Genomic DNA, 21,168 nt, shown 5'->3' with positions numbered 1-21,168 from the left:
CTTAAATAGTGAATGGAGGACACTTTTCCCGTGATTCATTTTCATGCCAGCCAGGTAGGCTATACTCTTGTTGTAAAGAGAAGCAATGTGCTTAATATTAGGAAAGTTGAGAAATAAATATAGTAGGCCTAGCCTATTGAAAGCTGATGGGATCATCCTCTTTTTAATAGAGGCCATCACTCTGTATTTTTCATGCAATTTCATAACCTATAGAAATGTTGCGCAACATGAGCTCATAGGCTCTCATGAAGTGATTGATTCGATTTTCAAACACATTTGCATTGATGTCAGAGTAATTAGAGGGACAATAGAGTGCTGAGTACCAGGCAGTTAGCAAGTTTGGTAGGTTACTAATGACCATCAGCAGCATCAGAGCTTGGAGAAGCCTAACTACCGCGACTAAACAGTCACATGGCTTGTGACCGCTGGTGTGGAGGTAATATGATCACCATAACAGCCCTATTCCCAACTTAAATAAGTTTGGAGCACACCACTAAATGTAGGAGCATCAGAAACTAGGATTTTTCTAATCGATTGAGAAACGAATAGGTAACCCTGTAAATGTATTTGTTTATTATGAAAAGCAAAAAAGTTGATAGAAATACCAGTCATTAAAATTACAAAGTCATTTGTGGAATATTAAGCTTTCTACATATAGTGCATTCAGAAAGTATTCAGACCCTTTTCCCACATTTTGTAACGTTACAGCCTTATTCTAAAATCATTTCTCTTCATCAATCTACGCGCAACACCCCATAATGAAAAACAGAAATACCTTATTTCCATAAGTATTCTGACCCTTTGTTATGACACTCGAAAATTGAGCTCAGGTGTATTCTGTTTCCATTGATCATCCTTCAGATGGTTCTACAACTTGATTAGAGTCCACCTGTGGTAAATTCAATTGATTGACATGATTTGGAAAGGTACACACCTGTCTATATATGGTCCCACAGTTGACAGTGCATGTCAGAGCAAAAACCAAGCCATGAGGTCGAAGGAATTGTCCGTAGAGCTCCGAGACAGGATTGTGTTGAGGTACAGATCTGGGGAAGGGTACCAAAAAATGTCTGTAGCATTGAAGGTACCCAAGAACACAGTGGCCTCCATCATTCTTAAATGGAAGAAGTTTGGAACCACCAAGACGCTTCCTAGAGCTGGCCAACTGGCCAAACTGACAAATCGGGGGAGAAGAGCCTTGGTCAGGGAGATGACTAAGAACCTGATGGTCACTCTGACAGAGCTCCAGAAATCCTCTGTGGAGATGGGATAACCTTCCAGAAGGACAACCATCTCTGCAGCACTCCATCAATCAGGCCTTTATGGTTAAGTGGCCAGACGGAAGCCACTCTTCAGTAAAATGTACATGACAGCCCGCTTGGAGTTTGTCAAAAGGCACCTAAAGGACTCTCAGACCATGAGGAACAAGATTCTCTGGTCTCGTTGAAACCAAGATTGAAATATTTGGCCTGAATGCCAAGCGTCATGTCTGGAGGAAACCTAGCACCATCCCTACAGTGAAGCATGGTGGTGGCAGCATCTTGCTGTTTGGATGTTTTCAGCGGCAGAGACTGAGAGACTAGTCAGGATCGAAGGAAAGATGAACGGAGCAAAGTAAAGAGAGATCATTGATGAAAACCTGCTCAAGAGCGCTCAGGACCTGAGACTGGGGCGAAGGTTCACTTTCCAACAGAACAATGACCCTAAGCACACAGCCAAAACAGCACAGAAGTGGCTTTGGGACAAGTCTCTGAATGTCCTTGATTGGCCCAGCCAGAACCTGAATCTGATCTAGCATCTTTGGAGAGACCTGAAAACAGCTGTGCAGCGACGCTCCCCATCCAACCTGACAGAGCTTGAGAGGATCTGTAGAGAAGAATGGGAGAAACTCCCCAAATACAGGTGTGCCAAGCTTGTAGCATCATACCCAAGAAGACTCGAAGCTGTAATCGCTGCCAAAGGTGCTTCAACAAAGTACTGAGTAAAGGGTCTGAATACTTATGTAAATGTGATATTAAAAAATATATAAATTAGCAAAAAAATAAAAAGCGTTTTTTGTTTTGTCATCATGGAGTATTGTATGTAGATTGATGAGGGGGAAAAAACGATGTAATCAATTTTAAAACAAGGCTGTAACGTAAGAAAATGTGGAAAAGGTCAAGGGGCCTGAATACTTTCCGAATGCACTGTAGTTAGGGTCTTATAAAATCTGTGTTATTTTTTGCCTAATTCCATTTTGTCACAAATTTACATTTTAGTGATTTATTAGACGCTCTTATCCAGAGCGACAAAGGAACAATTAGGGTTAAGGGCTTTGCTCAAGGGCACATTGACAGAGTTTTCACCTAGTCGGTTTGGGGATTCAAACCAGCAACCTTTTGGTTACTGGCCAAATGCTCTTATCCATGCCATCCATTTTCTTGGTTTTGTTTTTCCAGGTTTAGGATTCTCTCAATTTTTTTCAGGTTTTAGCTCTCTAAATAACACTTTTTTAATCTGAAAATAACAAAATTGGATGTTCTAAGTCTGAGGTCTGGGACAAATATAAGAAATGTGTATTTTTTTGTGTACTTTGGTCTTTCTATAAAACTAGGGTATCAGTGAGGATTTCCTACACTGAACAACTTGTTACAGCTGTTGATAAGTTATTGATAATAACATGCAAAAAACATTTCTGTCATTATATTAAGATATATGGGGGGATCATAGCTATATTCAAGAAAACATACGAGTCAATTTAAACCTTTATCATGGTTGGTGTCTTGACGGATTTGTCCAAAATCATGTGACATAAAACATTTACTTTTCTGTCCTTGCATTTATGGCAGTGTAAGTTGTCGTTACAGTTGAAGTCGGAAGTTTACATACACTTGAGCTGGAGTCATTAAAACTAGTTTTTCAACCACTCCACAAATTTCTTGTTAACAAACTATAGTTTTGGAAAGTCGGTTAGGACATCTACTTTGTGCATGAGACAAGTAATTTTTCCAACAATTGTTTACAGACAGATTATTTCACTTATAATGCACTGTATCACAATTCCAGTGGGTCAGAAGTTTATATACACTAAGTTGACTGTGCCTTTAAACAGCTTGGAAAATTCCATAAAATTATGTCATGGCTTTAGAAGATTCTGATAGGCTAATTGACATCATTTGAGTCAATTGGAGGTGTACCTGTGGATGTATTTCAAGGCCTACCTTCAAACTCATCATGGTAAAATCAACCAAGACCTCAGAAAAACAATTGTAGACCTCAACAAGTCTGGTTCATCCTTGGGAGCAATTTCCAAACGCCTGAAGGTACCACGTTCATCTGTACAAACAATAGTACGCAAGTATAAACACCATGGGACCACGCAGCAGTCATACCGCTTAGGAAGGAGACGCATTCTGTCTCCTAGAGATGAACGTACTTTGATGCGAAAAGTGCAAATCAATTCCAGGCAACAGCAAAGGACCTTGTGAAGATGCTGGAGGAAACGGGTACAAAAGTATCTATATCCACAGTAAAACGAGTCCTATATCGACATAACCTGAAAGGCCGCTCCACAAGGAAGAAGCAACTGCTCCAAAACCACCATAAAAAAGCTGGACTACAGTTTGCAACTGCACATTTATTTTTTTAACCTTTATTTAACTAGGCAAGTCAGTTAATAACAAATTCTCATTTTCAATGATGGCCTAGGAACAGTGGGTTAACTGCCTTGTTCAGGGGCAGAACAACAGGTTTTTACCTTGTCAGCTCGGGGATTTGATCTTGAAACCTTCCTGTTACTAGTCCAACGCTCTAACCACTAGGCTACCTGCCACCCCAGCAAAGCACATGGGGACAAAGATCACTTTTTGGAGAAAAGTCCTCTGGTCTGATAAAACAAAAATAGAACTGTTTGGCCATAATGACCATCGTTATGTTTGGAGGGAAAAGGGAGAGGCTTGCAAGCCGAAGAACACCATCCCAACCGCGAAGCACGGGGAAAATGGTGGTCACACCAGATACTGACTGGTTTTCTGATCCACGCTCCTACCTTTTTTTAAAGGTATCTGTGACCAACAGATGCATATCTGTGTTCCCAGTCATGTGAAATCCATAGATTAGGGCCTAATTTATTTATTTAAATTGATAGATTTTCTTATATGAACTGTAACTCAGTAAAATCTTTGACGTTGTTGCATGTTGCGTTTATATTTTGTTCAGTATAACTATATCTTTGAACATTTCGATTAAGGCAGCTACCCGCAGCTCTGATTAAGAGGGGTTGGGTTAAATGCGGAAGACACATTTCAGTTGAATGCATTCAGTTGTGCAACTGACTAAGTATGCCCTTTCCCACCCCAAAATCTTTCCAAATTGGTTCCCACTAGAGCCTATTAAATCAAATAAAATTGTATTAGTCACATGCGCTGAATACAACAGGTAAATGCTTACTTACAAGCCCCTAACCAACAATGCAGTTTGCATTTTTTGGGATAAGAATAAGAAATAAAAGTAACAAATAATTAAAGAGCAGCCGTAAAATAACAATAGTGAGACTATATACAGGGGGGTACCGGTACAGTCAATGTGCAGGGGCACCGGTTAGTTGAGGTAATATGTACATGTAGGTAGAGTTATTAAAGGGACTTTGCATGGATGATAAGAACAGAGAGTAGCAGCAGTGTAAAATGACCCAAAGCATACTTCCAAAGTTGTGGCAAAATGGCTTAAGGACAACAAAGTCAAGGTATTGGAGTGGCCATCACAAAGCCCTGACCTCAAGCCTATAGAACATTTGTGAGCAGAACTGAAAAAAGCGTGTGTGAGCAAAGGGGCCGACAAACCTGACTCAGTTACACCAGCTCTGTCAGGAGAAATGGGCCAAAATTCACCCAACTTACTGTGGGAAGCTTGTGGAAGGCTACCCGAAACATTTGACCCAAGTTAAACAATTTAAAGGCAATGCTACCAAATACTAATTGAATGTATGTAAACTTCTGACCCACTGGGAATGTGATGAAAGAAATAAAAGCTGAAATAAATCAATCATTCTCTCTACTATTATTCTGACATTTCACATTCTTAAAATAAAGTGGTGATCCTAACTGACATAAAACAGGGAATTTTTACTAGGATTAAAAAGGTCAGGAATTGTGAAAAACTGAGTTTAAATGTATTTGACTAAGGTGTATGTAAACTTCCGACTTCAGCTGTACGTAATATATTAAGTATTAATCAGTTAAATTAGACATTGAACTTGAACCTTGTAAGACAGCTAGATCCAGGATTCTTATGTTTTTTTGTATAGAGATCTCAGAAATGCAGTGTAACTCCATAACATTTTGTGTCCTTATGTTACAGGGTGAAAACAGTTTTCATGGGCTTCTAAAATAATGTATGCATTGCAAAATCAAATTCTTCTAACCGAAAGAGTCGCCTTACCTTGATACTTAACACCTAAATCAATAATGTTATGAATGTGGTTCTTCAATAATTATGCATAATACTTGTTGGATGCACATTTGGTGTCTGTCAAGTGACGAACAGCTGTTTTGATAGTGCAGGCAAGTGCTGGAAAAAAAGTGTTTGAATATTTTGTTGTCTAATTTGTTATGCCAGGGAAGACAGTTGTGCCTGGATCCACATTTGATCTAATATCCCTAGTGAATTGATGTTGATCATATGTTGTTGTCTGTTTGATTTACAGCAGGGTCTCCTTTGATTTAACAGAGAAAGCATCAAGGTACTGAGTTCATGTTTTCATATGTTTTTGTGCCTCTGAGTTTACTGTGCACAATTGTGTAGGATAGACTATTGTGCAACCCCAAAGCTATTCCTATTAAGTATTCTGGATATAAGGACAACAAATTACATAGCCTAGTGGGCTTATTGACAATATGATCTGGTAATGAAATGACATGAAAAATACATTTTGACCAGCAATTGTAAACAACACAAGAGGCTTGCAGTAGCCTACTTGAACTTGAATTTAGAGTTCAGAAATTCAAGTACTAGAATAGGATTACCTTGAAAAACTGACATTTCCTCAATTTGGTGCTTGAAAAGTTATTGTAATTATTGTAGCCAATTTATAAATTCTCCTGTTCCCTTATAATTATCTGTAATTCTATTTTTTATTTGTTTTTGTGAGAGATGTGGCCACTTTCGTTTGTTTCCCGCCGCTTCAATTGAAGGGTGTTGCAGTACTCCGTTGCGGTAAAACCAGGTGTGGTTATAATGAGGACGACAACCTAATGTTGGCTTCAACTTGGCTTTCCATACAAATCCTTCCATTAAAAAAATGACCTGTTTTTTGGTCACTTTCTCATGATAAACAGCAATGGTGAGATTCAAATGGTGAGATTAATGCTACCGCTATTCATGGTTTTATTATGTGTGCCTGCGTTGGCCACAGTCTACAGAAAAATCACCATGCATCCAATCTATTTAGTCAGGTGATGTCCACATTCTCACATATTTTACAATGTAATAATCATTTCAACTTCAATTCATTAGCAAGGGCTAAACAAGTAATTATTCCTGAAGTGGTAATGGCCTCCGTTAAATTTTTGTACACTTTCTGCATGTTTTCGGGTGGGGAGGTATACTTGGGTAAATTAATGAATCTTTGGAACTGTTTGGGCTAAAAACGATCCGTTTTCAATTATTACAACATTATTATTACATGCAGGTTGCACAGCAAAATATTAAGGAGCATATGCAACCAAAATAGTAGCACTTTAGATTTAATATAATAATAATGCAATGTTAGATTTACCAGTTATAAGGCTGAATAATATTTCCAATGTATTCATTAAATCATGGAAAATAAACTTGAAATTATAATGCAGAAGGTCTAAAAGCTCATCGTTGTAAAAACAGCTGAACAGATTGATTCTACAGGCAGTCAGTGTGGTTCCTCTCAGTACCTTGAGCTCTTCCATGTTCTTGTGTAGTTCTCCCAGGTATTTGTAGTAGTCGCCAGACAGAGTGAGCAGCTCGATGTAACGGGTCTGCAGTAGAGTAGCCTGGGAGAGGGCATACAGCACACAGTTAATAACGGAAACATACAAACTACTCAGTAACACACAGTTACCTAACCACACAATCAACTCAGTTGTAAAATTAACATACTGGGCACCGAATACACCGGACTAGGGACGCAGGTCTACCTATTTACTGGGTTTCTAACCCGGGGTAAAGCAGAGTTTGTATGTATGAGGCTAGATTCACCTTGACACTGAAGGCACTCAGTAACAGAGATGTACATGTAGTGTATGTACCTGTATAAGTAAACAGTATATGTTTGAGTGACTTGGTGGAGCTATGATTGTTACCTCCTCTGTGAGCTGAGTAGAAGGAGACTGTGGCATGGTCCTCTTCATAGGGATGTTCAGTAGAGTCTCTAGACCAGCACTGTATGAAGCCAACTCCAGCTCATAATCCTGAAAACAAATATATCTTAATTTCACAGGACTAGAAGGCAGGAAAAGCAGTACATTACTATACTATGACAGGTATAGTAATACATGGGCCGATGTGAAAGCCCTTACCTTGATGGAGTTCACACAGGCGTCAGTGTCTCTCAGAACACTCTCAACACTCTCTCTCTTCACCTTGATCTCAGAGTTCAGAGCCTAGACAAATACACAAAAACCTCCATATGTTGATTATATTGCCCTGAACAATTATACTGTTTGTTTGTCTGACTGACCGACTGACTGACCTTCTGCTGGTTGAGGTGTTCGTCTAGGGCTGTGATGCTGTCTATCTTGGTGGCCTGCAGGGCATCCTGTTTCTGACGCGTAGTACCGATCCACTCACTGAGGACTGAGCTAGTGGTGGTGTACTGCTGGAGTCGCCCCTGGTACCCCTCTAGGTCCCTCAGTCTGAGAGAGGAAAAGCAAGAGATACAGGTAAAAAATATTTTGAGGTGTGTATATATATATATATATATATATATATATATATATATATATATATATATATATAAACATTTACTATTGATGACAATTTTTTTCTTTTATATATATATATATATATATATATATATATATATATATATAAAAGAAAAAAATTGTCATCAATAGTAAATGTTTGAAGTCATCACAAAGTAAAGGAAGGAGGTACAGCACATCACAAGGTGAATATGTATGGAGAACAGGACTCTATATACAGAAGTCAGAGGGACAACAAAACAGATACAGCTAGAGACTGAGATAAATGTCTGAGTGAGATATGGAACCAAAAAGGTGTGCATAGATAAGATATAGAGAGGTCTGTATACCTGAAGTCTATCTGGCTCTGGAGGCGTCTCCAGCGGTCAGACAGCTGGGTGACTTGTTCACTGTATCTGGACAGGTCCACGTCACACCTGTGGAAGGTTCCGCCCACCTGGCCGTTCCAGTGGACCGCCTTCCCGAGCTCAGTCTCCATGGAGACCAGGATGTCCCTCTTCCCCTCCAGCTCTGCCCTCATACTCTACACACACACACACACACACACACACACAACAGAACATCTGAGATTTGAATCACAAAGCTAACTGGCCTTTACAGAGTACATACCGGGAATAGTAATAACCACAAAACTCACTGACTTCAAAGCATTTACACACAACGGAACATTTAGCCTAGGAGCACCACACACAGCTTAATCATTGCTGTGACAGACACTCCCATTCCCAAAATGTTGGGGCTTGTGTTTCAAACAGTAACTGTTACCTTCAGAGTGGACCTGTAGTCCTCCACCTCTGCAGGATCTAGGGATGTGGTCTCCTTCTCTGTCAGTCTGGCCTCGTGGACCTTAATGATGTCCTCAGCCCTGGACTCACTCTCCAGGAGGGCCCTTAGAGCCCGCAGCCTTGGAGTGGGAAAGGGAGGGAGGACCGAGAAGAGAAAGAGACGGGGAAGAGATGCAAAGAATGAGAGAGAGGATTCGTCAGAACAAATTAGTTCAATTTGAGCAATAAGTGTGTGTATGGATGAGTTTGTCTGTGTATGGAGTAGTTATATGGGTATTCTGCAGAGAACCCTTTCAGGCTGTGTGTATGCTCACACAGCATAATGTTTACCTCTGCAGGTAGGCGGCGGAGCACCCGTCCAGACTGCCCAGTCTCTCGTTGATGAGGCTGAGTTGGCTGCGTAAGAACGTGGCCTTGTCAGAGTCAGTCATGCCCTCTAGTTCCTTCAGAACATGCTCATTCAGACGCTGGTACTCCTCACGGATAGAGTTCACATCCCTCTGTACAGACTGGGGAAAAAACACACACAATTATACACATGCCCAAACCTAACCCTACGTACTCCTAGGATTGTACAGTATATTGTATCCGTGTGTGCGTGCGTCCGTGTGTGTGTGTACCTCTAGTTGGCTAATCCTCAGGCCACAGTCGTGCGCTCCGTCCTCTCCCAGACAGATATGGATGTGCTGGGTAAGCCCCGCCTCCGCCTCCTCCAGGCGCTGTCTGAGCGTGTGCAGCTCCGTCAGGCTGTGTGACGTCACCACCACTTTCTTCTTCACCTTCTTAACCACCCCCTTTTTCACATCCTGTTGCTTAACCTCCACTATCTTGGTCTCCTCTATCTTCTTTGCCTCCTCTTGATTGACCACCAGTATCCTAGCCTCCTCCTCTGCCTTGATCCTCCCTTCGTTGGCGGTCTGTTGTGCAGCTAGGGACAGAGAGTTAGAGGTCATATGCTGTATGGTAAAGGTACAACAGATTATTGACATGCACTCAGAGTACATAGGTGCAGAGACACAGCAGAATAGAGGAGCATACTGTCCCCTACAGTGAGAGAGATGCTCTACTCACTGTAATGGACTTGATACTGTATCTCAACTATATACAGTTGAAGTCGGAAGTTTACATACACCTTAGCCAAATACATTTAAACTCAGTTTTTCACAATTCCTGACATTTAATCCTAGTAAAAAATTCCCTGTTTTAGGTCAGTTAAAATCACCAATATTTTAAGAATTTGAAATGTCAGAATAATAGAGAGAATTATTTATTTCAGCTTTTATTTCTTTCATCACATTCCCAGTGGGTCAGTAGTTTACATACACTCAATTAGTATTTGGTAGCATTGCCTTTACATTATTTAACTTGGGTCAAACATTTCAGATAGCCTTCCACAAGCTTCCCACAGTAAGTTGGGTGAATTTTGGCCCATTCCTCCTGACAGAGCTGGTGTAACTGAGTCAGGTTTGTAGGCCTCCTTGCTCGCACACGCTTTTCAGTTCTGCCCACCAATTTTCTATAGGATTGAGGTCAGGGCTTTGTTGTCCTTAAGCCATTTTGCCACAACTTTGGAAGTGTGCTTGGGATCAATGTCCATTTGGAAGGCACATTTGTGACCAAGCTTTAACTTCCTGACTGATGTCTTAAGATTTTGCTTCAATATATCCACATAATTTCCCTCCCTCATGATGCCATCTATTTGGAGAAGTGCACCAGTCCCTCCTGCAGCAAAACACCCCCACAACCTGATGCTGCCACCCCCGTGCTTCACGGTTGGGATGGTGTTCTTCGGCCTGCAAGCCTCCCCCTTTTCCCTCCTACTATTGTTTGTACAGATGAACGTGGTACCTTCAGGCATTTGGAAATTGCTCCCAAGGATGAACCAGACTTGTGGAGGTCTACAATTGTTTTTCTGAGGTCTTGGCTGATTTCTTTTGATTTTCCCATGATGGCAAGCAAAGAGGCACTGAGTTTGAAGGTAGGCCTTGAAATACATCCACATTATACATCAGTTACCTCCAATTGACTCAAATTATGTAAATTAGCCTATCAGAAGCTTCTAAAGCCATGACATCATTTTATGGAATTTCCCAAGCTGTTTAAAGGCACAGTCAACTTAGTGTATGTAAACTTCTGACCCACTGGAATTGTGATACAGTGAATTATAAGTGAAATAATCTGTCTGTAAACGATTGTTGGAAAAATTACTTGTGTCATGCACAAAGTAGATGTCCTAACCGACTTGCCAAAACTATAGTTTGTTAACAAGAAATTTGTGGAATGGTTGAAAAACAAGTTTTAAATGACTCCAACCTAAGTGTATGTAAACTTCCGACTTCAACTGTATCTATACTATCGTTATACTGTATCTCTACTGTAACTATGTATCTACCATCTCTACTCTCACTGTCTCTCCTATATATCTACTATCGCTCTACTGTATGTACTATATCTCTACTATATCTGTACTCTACTATATATCTACTGTATCTACAGTATCTACTCACTGTAATGGACCTGATACTGTATATCTACTATCTCTCTACTGTATATGTATTCTCTGTAATGGACCTGATACTGTATATCTACTCTCACTGTCTCTACTATATATATATATATTATCGCTCTACAGTATATCTACTGTCTCATATATATATATATATATATATATATATGTATATATATATATATATATATATGTATATATATATATATATGTATATATATATGTATGTATATATATATATATATGTATATATATATATATATATATATATATATGTATATATATATATATGTATATATATATATATGTATGTATATATATATATATATATATGTATGTATATGTATGTATGTATGTATGTATGTATGTATGTATGTATGTATGTATGTATGTATGTATGTATGTATGTATGTATGTATGTATGTATGTATAAATATATATATATATATACTGCTCAAAAAAATAAAGGGAACACTTAAACAACACAATGTTACTCCAAGTCAATCACACTTCTGTGAAATCAAACTGTCCACTTAGGAAGCAACACTGATTGACAATAAATTTCACATGCTGTTGTGCAAATGGAATAGACAACAGGTGGAAATTATAGGCAATAAGCAAGACACCCCCAATAAAGGAGTGGTTCTGCAGGTGGGGACCACAGACCACTTCTCAGTTCCTATGCTTCCTGGCTGATGTTTTGGTCACTTTTGAATGCTGGCGGTGCTTTCACTCTAGTGGTAGCATGAGACGGAGTCTACAATCCACACAAGTGGCTCAGGTAGTGCAGCTCATCCAGGATGGCACATCAATGCGAGCTGTGGCAAGAAGGTTTGTTGTGTCTGTCAGTGTAGTGTCCAGAGCATGGAGGCGCTACCAGGAGACAGGCCAGTACATCAGGAGATGTGGAGGAGGCCGTAGGAGGGCAACAACCCAGCAGCAGGACCGCTACCTCCGCCTTTGTGCAAGGAGGAGCAGGAGGAGCACTGCCAGAGCCCTGCAAAATGACCTCCAGCAGGCCACAAATGTGCATGTGTCTGCTCAAACGGTCAGAAACAGACTCCATGAGGGTGGTATGAGGGCCCGACGTCCACAGGTGGGGCTTGCGCTTACAGCCCAACACCGTGCAGGACGTTTGGCATTTGCCAGAGAACACCAAGATTGGTCAATTCGCCACTGGCGCCCTGTGCTCTTCACAAATGAAAGCAGGTTCACACTGAGCACGTGATAGATGTGACAGAGCCTGGAGATGCCGTGGAGAACGTTCTGCTGCCTGCAACATCCTCCAGCATGACCGGTTTGGCGGTGGGTCAGTCATGGTGTGGGGTGGCATTTCTTTGGGAGGCCGCACAGCCCTCCATGTGCTCGCCCGAGGTAGCCTGACTGCCATTAGGTACCGAGATGAGATCCTCAGACCCCTTGTGAGACCATATGCTGGTGCGGTTGGCCCTGGGTTCCTCTTAATGCAAGACAATGCTAGACCTCATGTGGCTGGAGTGTGTCAGCAGTTCCTGCAAGAGGAAGGCATTGATGCTATGGACTGGCCCGCCCGTTCCCCAGACCTGAATCCAATTGAGCACATCTGGGACATCATGTCTCGCTCCATCCACCAACGCCACGTTGCACCACAGACTGTCCAGGAGTTGGCGGATGCTTTAGTCCAGGTCTGGGAGGAGATCCCTCAGGAGACCATCCACCACCTCATCAGGAGCATGCCCAGGCGTTGTAGGGAGGTCATACAGGCACGTGGAGGCCACACACACCACTGAGCCTCATTTTGACTTGTTTTAAGGACATTACATCAAAGTTGGATCAGCCTGTAGTGTGGTTTTCCACTTTCATTTTGAGTGTGACTCCAAATCCAGACCTCCATGGGTTGATAAATTGGATTTCCATTGATTATTTTTGTGTGATTTTGTTGTCAGCACATTCAACTATGTAAAGAAAAAAGTATTTAATAAGATTATTTCTTTCATTCAGATCTAGGATGTGTTGTTTAAGTGTTCCCTTTATTTTTTTGAGCAGTGTATATACACACTGTATCTACTATATCTGTACTCTACTATATATCTACTCACTGTAATGGACTTGATTGTATATCTACTATCTCTCTACTGTATATCTATTCACTAATGGACCTTACTGTATATCTACTATATATCTACTCACTGTAATGGACCTGACTGTATATCTACTGTCTCTATATATCTACTATATATACACTATCGCTCTACAGTATATCTACTGTGTCTCCTATATATATCTACTGTATCTACTATATCTGTACTCTCTACTATATATCTACTCACTGTAATGGACCTGACTGTATATCCTCTTATGGCTAGGGGGCAGTATTTTCACGGCTGGATAAAAAACGTACCCGATTTAATCTGATTATTAGTCCTGCCCAGAAACTAGAATATGCATATAATTATTAGCTTTGGATAGAAAACACTCCAAAGTTTCTAAAACTGTTTGAATGGTGTCTGTGAGTATAACAGAACTCATTTGGCAGGCCAAAACGTGAGAAGATTCTGTACAGGAAGTACCCTGTCTGACCATTTCTTGCCCTTCTTTGTCATCTCTATTCATTACAAAGGATCTCTGCTGTTACGTGACACTTCCTACGGCTCCAATGGGCTCTCAGAGCCCGGGAAAAACCTGAATGACGTCATTCAAAGCCCTGGCTGAAACACACGAGCGCTTTTGCTAAGTGGTCTATCAGAGGACAAAGGGCTTCATGCTCGTGCACTGGCCGCCCCCGCCTTTCTGTTTTTCCCTCTTTTTACCGAAACGCAGATTCCCGGTCGGAATATTATCGCTTTGTTACGAGATAAATTGCATAAAAATTGATTTTAAACAGCGGTTGACATGCTTCGAAGTACGGTAATGGAATATTTAGAATTTTTTTGTCACGAAATGCGCCATGCGCGAGACCCTGATTTACCATTGGGATAGTGTCTAGAACGCACGAACAAAACGCCGCTGTTTGGATATAACGATGGATTATTTGGGACCAAACCAACATTTGTTATTGAAGTAGAAGTCCTGGGAGTGCATTCTGACGAAGAACAGGAAAGGTAAGACCATTTTTCTTATAGGAAATCTGATTTTGGTGAAGGCTAAACTTGCCGGGTGTCTAAATAGCTAGCCCGTGATGGCTGGGCTATGTACTTAGAATATTGCAAAATGTGCTTTCACCAAAAAGCTATTTTAAAATCGGACATATCGAGTGCATAGAGGAGTTCTGTATCTATAATTCTTAAAATAATTGTTATGCTTTTTGTGAACGTTTATCGTGAGTAATTTAGTAAATTGTTAGTAAATTCCCCGGAAGTTTGCGGGGGGTATGCTAGTTCTGAACGTCACATGCTAATGTAAAAAGCTGTTTTTTGATATAAATATGAACTTGATTGAACAAAACATGCATGTATTGTATAACATAATGTCCTAGGTGTGTCATCTGATGAAGATCATCAAAGGTTAGTGCTGCATTTAGCTGTCTTCTGGGTTTTTGTGACATTATATGCTAGCTTGAAAAATGGGTGTCTGATTATTTCTGGCTGGGTACTCTGCTGACATAATCTAATGTTTTGCTTTCGCTGTAAAGCCTTTTTGAAATCGGACAGTGTGGTTAGATTAACGAGAGTCTTGTCTTTAAAATGCTGTAAAATAGTCATATGTTTGAAAAATGGAAGTTTTCGGATTTTAGAGGAATTTGTATTTCGCGCCACGCCCATCATTGGATATTGGAGCAGGTGTTCCATTAGCGGAACATCTAGATGTAAGAGGATATCTACCATCTCTCTACTGTATATCTATTCACTAATGGACCCAATACTGTATATCTACTATATATCTATTCACTAATGGACCTGATACTGTATATCTACTATATCTCTACTATACATCTACTCACTGTAATGGACCTGATACTGTATATCTACTATATCTCTACTGTATATCTATTCACTGTAATGGACCTGATACTGTATATCAACTCTCACTGTCTCTCTTATATAGTATATCTGCACTCTGTTTACAACGTTGACATCGGCAAACCGCTTGCCCACACGACACCATACACGTGGTCTGTGGTTGTGAGGCCAGTTGGACGTACAGCCAAATTATCTAAAACGACATTGGAGGTGGCTTATGGTAGATAAATTAACATTAAAATAGTCGTGCTGTACTTTGCTCCGCAGGTAATATTACATTTCATTACATTATATTACATTACAATGGAACGATTTGATTAGTGTAATGTTAGCTGGCTACATAGTTGTCTTTGCTGTCTTCGTATCAAAGATAAAGGTGTAGTTTAGAAAAACTATCGAGGTTAGCTAGCCAGCTATATTCGTTCGCAGCGACGCCGTTTTCCAAACAAAGTCAACACCACAGCCACTGCTAGCTAGCTTACTTTACCAACTAGCAGTACTGTAGAAACGTAATACATTACAATGGAACGATTTGTGATGTTAGCTAGCTACATAGTTGTCTTTATATCAAAGATAAAGGTGTAGTACAGAGAAACTATCGAGGTTAGCTAGCCAGCAACATTTTCTAACAAAGTCAACAACGCAGCCACTGCTAGCTAGCCAACTTTACCAGCTAGCAGGCTGGTAGACCGCTGGCTACGTCCCTTCCGTCTTCAAGAGAGCGAGAGTTGCACCCCTTCTCAAAAAACCTACACTCGATCCCTCCGATGTCAACAACTACAGACCAGTATCCCTTCTTTCTTTTCTCTCCAAAACTCTTGAGCGTGCCGTCCTTGGCCAGCTCTCTTTCTATCTCTCTCAGAATGACCTTCTTGATCCAAATCAGTCAGGTTTCAAGACTGGTCATTCAACTGAGACTGCTCTTCTCTGTGTCACGGAGGCTCTCCGCACTGCTAAAGCTAACTCTCTCTCCTCTGCTCTCATCCTTCCAGACCTATCTGCTGCCTTTGATACTGTGAACCATCAGATCCTCCCCTCCACCCTCTCCGAGTTGGGCATCTCCGGCGCGGCTCACTCTTGGATTGCGTCCTACCTGACAGGTCGCTCCTACCAGGTGGCGTGGCGAGAATCTGTCTCCGCACCACGTGCTCTCACCACTGGTGTCCCCCAGGGCTCAGTTCTAGGCCCTCTCCTATTCTCGCTATACACCAAGTCACTTGGCTCTGTCATATCCTCACATGGTCTCTCCTATCATTGCTACGCAGACGACACACAATTAATCTTCTCCTTTCCCCCTTCTGATAACCAGGTGGCGAATCGCATCGCTGCATGTCTGGCAGACATATCAGTGTGGATGACGGATCATCACCTCAAGCTGAACCTCGGCAAGACGGAGCTGCTCTTCCTCCCGGGGAAGGACTGCCCGTTCCATGATCTCGCCATCACGGTTGACAACTCCATTGTGTCCTCCTCCCAGAGTGCTAAGAGCCTTGGCATGACCTTGGACAACACCCTGTCGTTCTCCGCTAACATCAAAGCGGTGACCCGATCCTGTAGGTTCATGCTCTACAACATTCGCAGAGTACGACCCTGCCTCACACAGGAAGCGGCGCAGGTCCTAATCCAGGCACTTGTCATCTCCCATCTGGATTACTGCAACTCGCTGTTGGCTGGGCTCCCTGCCTGTGCCATTAAACCCCTACAACTCATCCAGAACGCCGCAGCCCGTCTGGTGTTCAACCTTCCCAAGTTCTCTCACGTCACCCCGCTCCTCCGCACACTCCACTGGCTTCCAGTTGAAGCTCGCATCTGCTACAAGACCATGGTGCTTGCCTACGGAGCTGTGAGGGGAACGGCACCTCCATACCTTCAGGCTCTGATCAGTCCCTACACCCAAACAAGGGCACTGCGTTCATCCACCTCTGGCCTGCTGGCCCCCCTACCTCTGCGGAAGCACAGTTCCCGCTCAGCCCAGTCAAAACTGTTCACTGCTCTTGCACCCCAATGGTGGAACAAGCTCCCTCACGACGCCAGGACAGCGGAGTCAATCACCACCTTCCGGAGACACCTGAAACCCCACCTCTTTAAGGAATACCTGGGATAGGATAAAGTAATCCTTCTAATGGACCTTATACTGTATATCTACTATATCTCTACTGTATATCTACTGACTGTAAGCAGGTAGCTGGACCACCAGTTGGTCGTAGTAGGCCTGGGGTCCAGTGTACTGACTCGCTACTGTATATCTACTCACTGTAAGCAGGTAGCTGGACCACCAGTTGGTCGTAGTGAGCCTGGGCTCCAGTGTACTGGCTCTCGATGCTCCTCTTGTCCTCGTCCTTGAACATCTCAGAGCCATGGCAACAGTGTATGAACTCTGAGTAGTGGGTCTCCAGACCCTTCAGGATGCTGCGGTACTCCTCAGGACGCATACGGGACAGCTGAGAGGACACACACATATTAAGAAAAATTCAGACATTGTTTTTGTGTCCTCGTTTTAGTGAAGGTAGTTTTTGTAGTCAGGTCATTTGTAATCTTAGTAATAATGGACTCAGCTGCACCATAAAGTCAAACTGACATTTGAGTCAGTCGTGGACCTTGTAAGTGAAACTGTAGTGACAGTGATGACGTGATATGGTTACGGTGGTGATAGGTTCTTACCATGGTGATGGTGAGGGAGTTAATGCGTGCGATGTCCTGGACACAGTACTGCCAGGAGATGAGACTTTTGATGTTGATGTAGAGCTGGTTCCACACAGACAGGATGGCCTCATAGTACTGTTCATTCCTGATGGACCACACAACACGGACAAGGATTTAGTCTTTTTGTAGTCACGGACTACAAAAAGAAAATCAGCCACGTCACAGACACCGACGTCACGCTTCCAGACAAACTAAACACCTTCTTTGCCCGCTTTGAGGATAATACAGTGCTACCGTCATGACCCGCTAACAAGAACTGCGCCCCCCCCCCCTCCTTCTCCATGGCCGATGTGAGCAAACATTTAAACGTGTTAACCCTTGCAAGGATCCACCAGACGGCATCCCTAGCCACATCCTCAGAGCATGCGCAGACCAGCTGGCTGGTGTGTTTATGGAAATATTCAATCACTCCCTATCCCAGTCTGCTGTCCCCACATGCTTCAAGATGGCCACCATTGTTCCTTCACCCAAGAAGGCAAAGTTAACTGAACTAAATGACTACCACCCCGTAGCACTCACTTCTGTCATCATGAAGTGCTTTGAGAGACTACGTCAAGGATCATATCACCTCCACCTTACCAACCACCCTAGACCCACTTCAATTTTCTTACCGCCCTAACAGGTCCACAGATGATGCAATCACCATCAAATTGCCTTAACCGATCTGGACAAGAGGAATACCTATGTAAGAATGCTGTTCATTAACTACAGCTCAGCATTCAACACCATAGTACCCTCCAAGCTCATCATCAAGCTGGAGGCCCTGGGCCTCAACCCTGCACTGTGTAATTGGGTCCTGGACTTTCTGACGGGCCGCCCCAGGTGGTGAAGGTAGGAAACAACATCTCCACCTTGCTGACCTTCAACACTGGGGCCCCACAAGGGTGTGTGCTCAGCCCCCTCCTGTACTCCCTGTTCACCCATGACTTCGTGACCATACACGCCTCAAACTCAATCATCAAGTTTGCAGACAACACAACAGTAGTGGGCTTGATTACCAACAACGACGAGACAGCCTACAGGGAGGAGGTGAGGGCACTCGGAGTGTGGTGTCACGAAAACAACCTCGCACTCAATGTCAACAAAACAAAGTAGATTATCGAGGACTTCAGGAAACAGCAGAGGGAGCACCCCCCCTATCCACATCGAAGGGACAGCAGTGGAGAAAGTGGAAAGTTTTAAAGTTCCTCAGCGTACACGTCAACGACAAACTGAAATGGTCCACCCACAGACAGTGTGGTGAAGAAGGTGCAACAGCGCATAATTTGGCTTGTCACCCAAAACCCTGACTAACTTTTACAGATCCACAATCAAGAGCATCCTGTCGGGCTGTATCACAGCCTGGTACGGCAACTGCTCCGCCCTCAACCTACAAAGCTCTCCAGAGGGTGGTGCGATCTGCACAACGCATCACCGGGGGCAAACTACCTGACACCTACACCACCCGATGTCACAGGAAGGCAAAAAAGATAAAAGACAACAACCACCCGAGCCACTGTCTGTTCACACCGCTACCATCCAGAAGCGAGGTCAGTACAGGTGCATCAAAGCTGGGACTGAGTGACTGAAGAACAGCTTCTATCTCAAGGCCATCCGACTACTAAACAGCAATCACTAACTCAGAGAGGCTGCTGCTTACATGGAGACCCAATCACTGGCCACTTTAACAAATGGATCACTAGTTACTTTAAAAAACTCCACTTTAACAATGTTTACATATCTTACATTACTCATATCATATGTATACACTGTATTTTATACCATCTATTGCACCTTGTCTATGCTGCTCGGCCATCGCTCATCCATATATTTATATGTACTGTGGCGTACAGCAGGTCAGCCAACAGGGGGAGACTCGTCGAGGCCTGGTGACAGACGGTGTATACATCACGAGGCGATGGCTCCATCTGCTGGACGTGCCAGGTCTTGATGGGTTCTCTGGCCAGGACTAATTGGGGCTGATTGGGAGTTGGTGAGTAATCAAGGGCTGATTGCTCACCAGCTGTGCAAGGCCCATAAAGCTGCCAGAAGGGCAGCGCACAGGGAGAGTGGGGGGAAGAAAGGACTCCCGTATAGTTGCAGAGGTAACAGGAGTGAGTGTAGTTTTGATCCCGACAGGATACAGCAAGACCCGGCGCCCAGAAGACGGTATCCCAGAGAGGGTCTCAGGGGTGAGACCTATCCTTTTTGATTTATTATTTAAATCAACACCCTTGAAACCGAGCTAATCCTAGTCTGTCTGTCTGATCTGTGTAAACATCTTGCCCAAACCCCCTGGTCTGCCACAGTACATTCTCATTCCCCTTTTAGATTTGTGTGTATTAGGTAGTTGTTGGGGAATTGTTACATATTACTGCACTGTGGGAACCAGAAGCACGAGCATTTTGCTACACTCGCATTAACATCTGCTAACCTTGTATGTGACAAATACAATTTTGATTTGAATGCATTTCAATTAAGAGGTGTGCCTTTAAGTACATTTGTAGAATTTTTGACTGGTACTGTGTGTGTGTATGCGAGTGTTCTTACTTGTTGGCCAGGTTGATGCCCAGGGAATTGGGTGGTGGCACCAGCAGACAGACAGAAGGCACCAGCATGTCCAGTCCTCCTGGTCCTGTTACCTGCCACTTACTACGCTGGGAGTTGTCTTTCAGGATGCCCTCGTTGCCCTTCAGAATTACCTTCTGTAGAGCACAATACATACAATGTTAGGCAAGAATGTGTAGAAGAGGAGACCCTTATTTGTGACCTAAATAATTACAAATTGCCCTATTTCTACTTTCTTGCCTAGCTAAAATATAATCCTTGATTAATTCTCAGCTAAGATCTTTTTGATATTTGAAATGTATTCTAAATGTATATCTGTCGGGTTTTAGTCCAGGTCATAGCACTATCTCTGCTGCAACCCTAGTTATAAATGATGTGGTTAACTGTATGGATGAAAGATAACATTGTGCTGCCCTCTTCATTGACCTTTCAAAGGCTTTCAATACTGTTGATCACTCACCTCTAATTCAGAGGCGTTCCTCAATTGGCCTAGACCAGGCTGCATGTAACTAGTTGAAAAATGACTTGACAGATAAAACTATCTACTGATGGTGTTGAATCAGGTTTCCTGGATATTACGAAAGGTATCCCGCAGGGGTCAATTCTGGGTCCTGTACTTTTTACATTAACAATCTCGACTTGTCTGTAAAAAATTGTAACCGGCACTTGTATGCCGATGATGCTATTGTCCCCACGGTTGACCAGGCTCTATCTGAAGAAAGTCTGCATTCATTGTATTACAGAAACACTTTATT

General features: G+C 42.5%; 1 protein-coding gene and 1 long non-coding RNA gene across 4 annotated transcripts in view; both read right to left on the bottom strand.

The window, feature by feature from the left end:
• LOC115158647 (desmoplakin) overlaps positions 1 to 21,168 on the bottom strand; it is a 41,972-nt gene that overhangs the window by 8,329 nt on the left and 12,475 nt on the right. For all 3 annotated transcript variants that reach the window (XM_029707833.1, XM_029707834.1, XM_029707835.1), the window contains exons 11-21: positions 20,396 to 20,550; positions 17,825 to 17,951; positions 17,418 to 17,604; positions 9,340 to 9,647; positions 9,050 to 9,228; positions 8,700 to 8,838; positions 8,264 to 8,457; positions 7,703 to 7,865; positions 7,530 to 7,613; positions 7,314 to 7,421; positions 6,906 to 7,004 (exon numbers count right to left, since the gene is read on the bottom strand). In XM_029707833.1, the coding sequence (XP_029563693.1) occupies positions 6,906 to 7,004; positions 7,314 to 7,421; positions 7,530 to 7,613; positions 7,703 to 7,865; positions 8,264 to 8,457; positions 8,700 to 8,838; positions 9,050 to 9,228; positions 9,340 to 9,647; positions 17,418 to 17,604; positions 17,825 to 17,951; positions 20,396 to 20,550 (1,743 nt within the window). The remainder of the gene's footprint in view (positions 1 to 6,905; positions 7,005 to 7,313; positions 7,422 to 7,529; positions 7,614 to 7,702; positions 7,866 to 8,263; positions 8,458 to 8,699; positions 8,839 to 9,049; positions 9,229 to 9,339; positions 9,648 to 17,417; positions 17,605 to 17,824; positions 17,952 to 20,395; positions 20,551 to 21,168) is intronic.
• Positions 13,234 to 13,462, bottom strand: LOC115158648 (uncharacterized). The gene is made up of 2 exons (XR_003868705.1): positions 13,405 to 13,462; positions 13,234 to 13,363 (listed from the first exon to the last, which is right to left on the bottom strand). It is a non-coding gene; the product is annotated as an uncharacterized LOC115158648 (long non-coding RNA).

This window comes from Salmo trutta, chromosome 22 (genome assembly GCF_901001165.1).
Source record: "Salmo trutta chromosome 22, fSalTru1.1, whole genome shotgun sequence".
NCBI lineage: Eukaryota > Metazoa > Chordata > Actinopteri > Salmoniformes > Salmonidae > Salmo > Salmo trutta.
The sequence above is the reverse complement of the archived record's forward strand: the minus strand, read 5'-3'. Positions and strand labels throughout refer to the sequence as shown.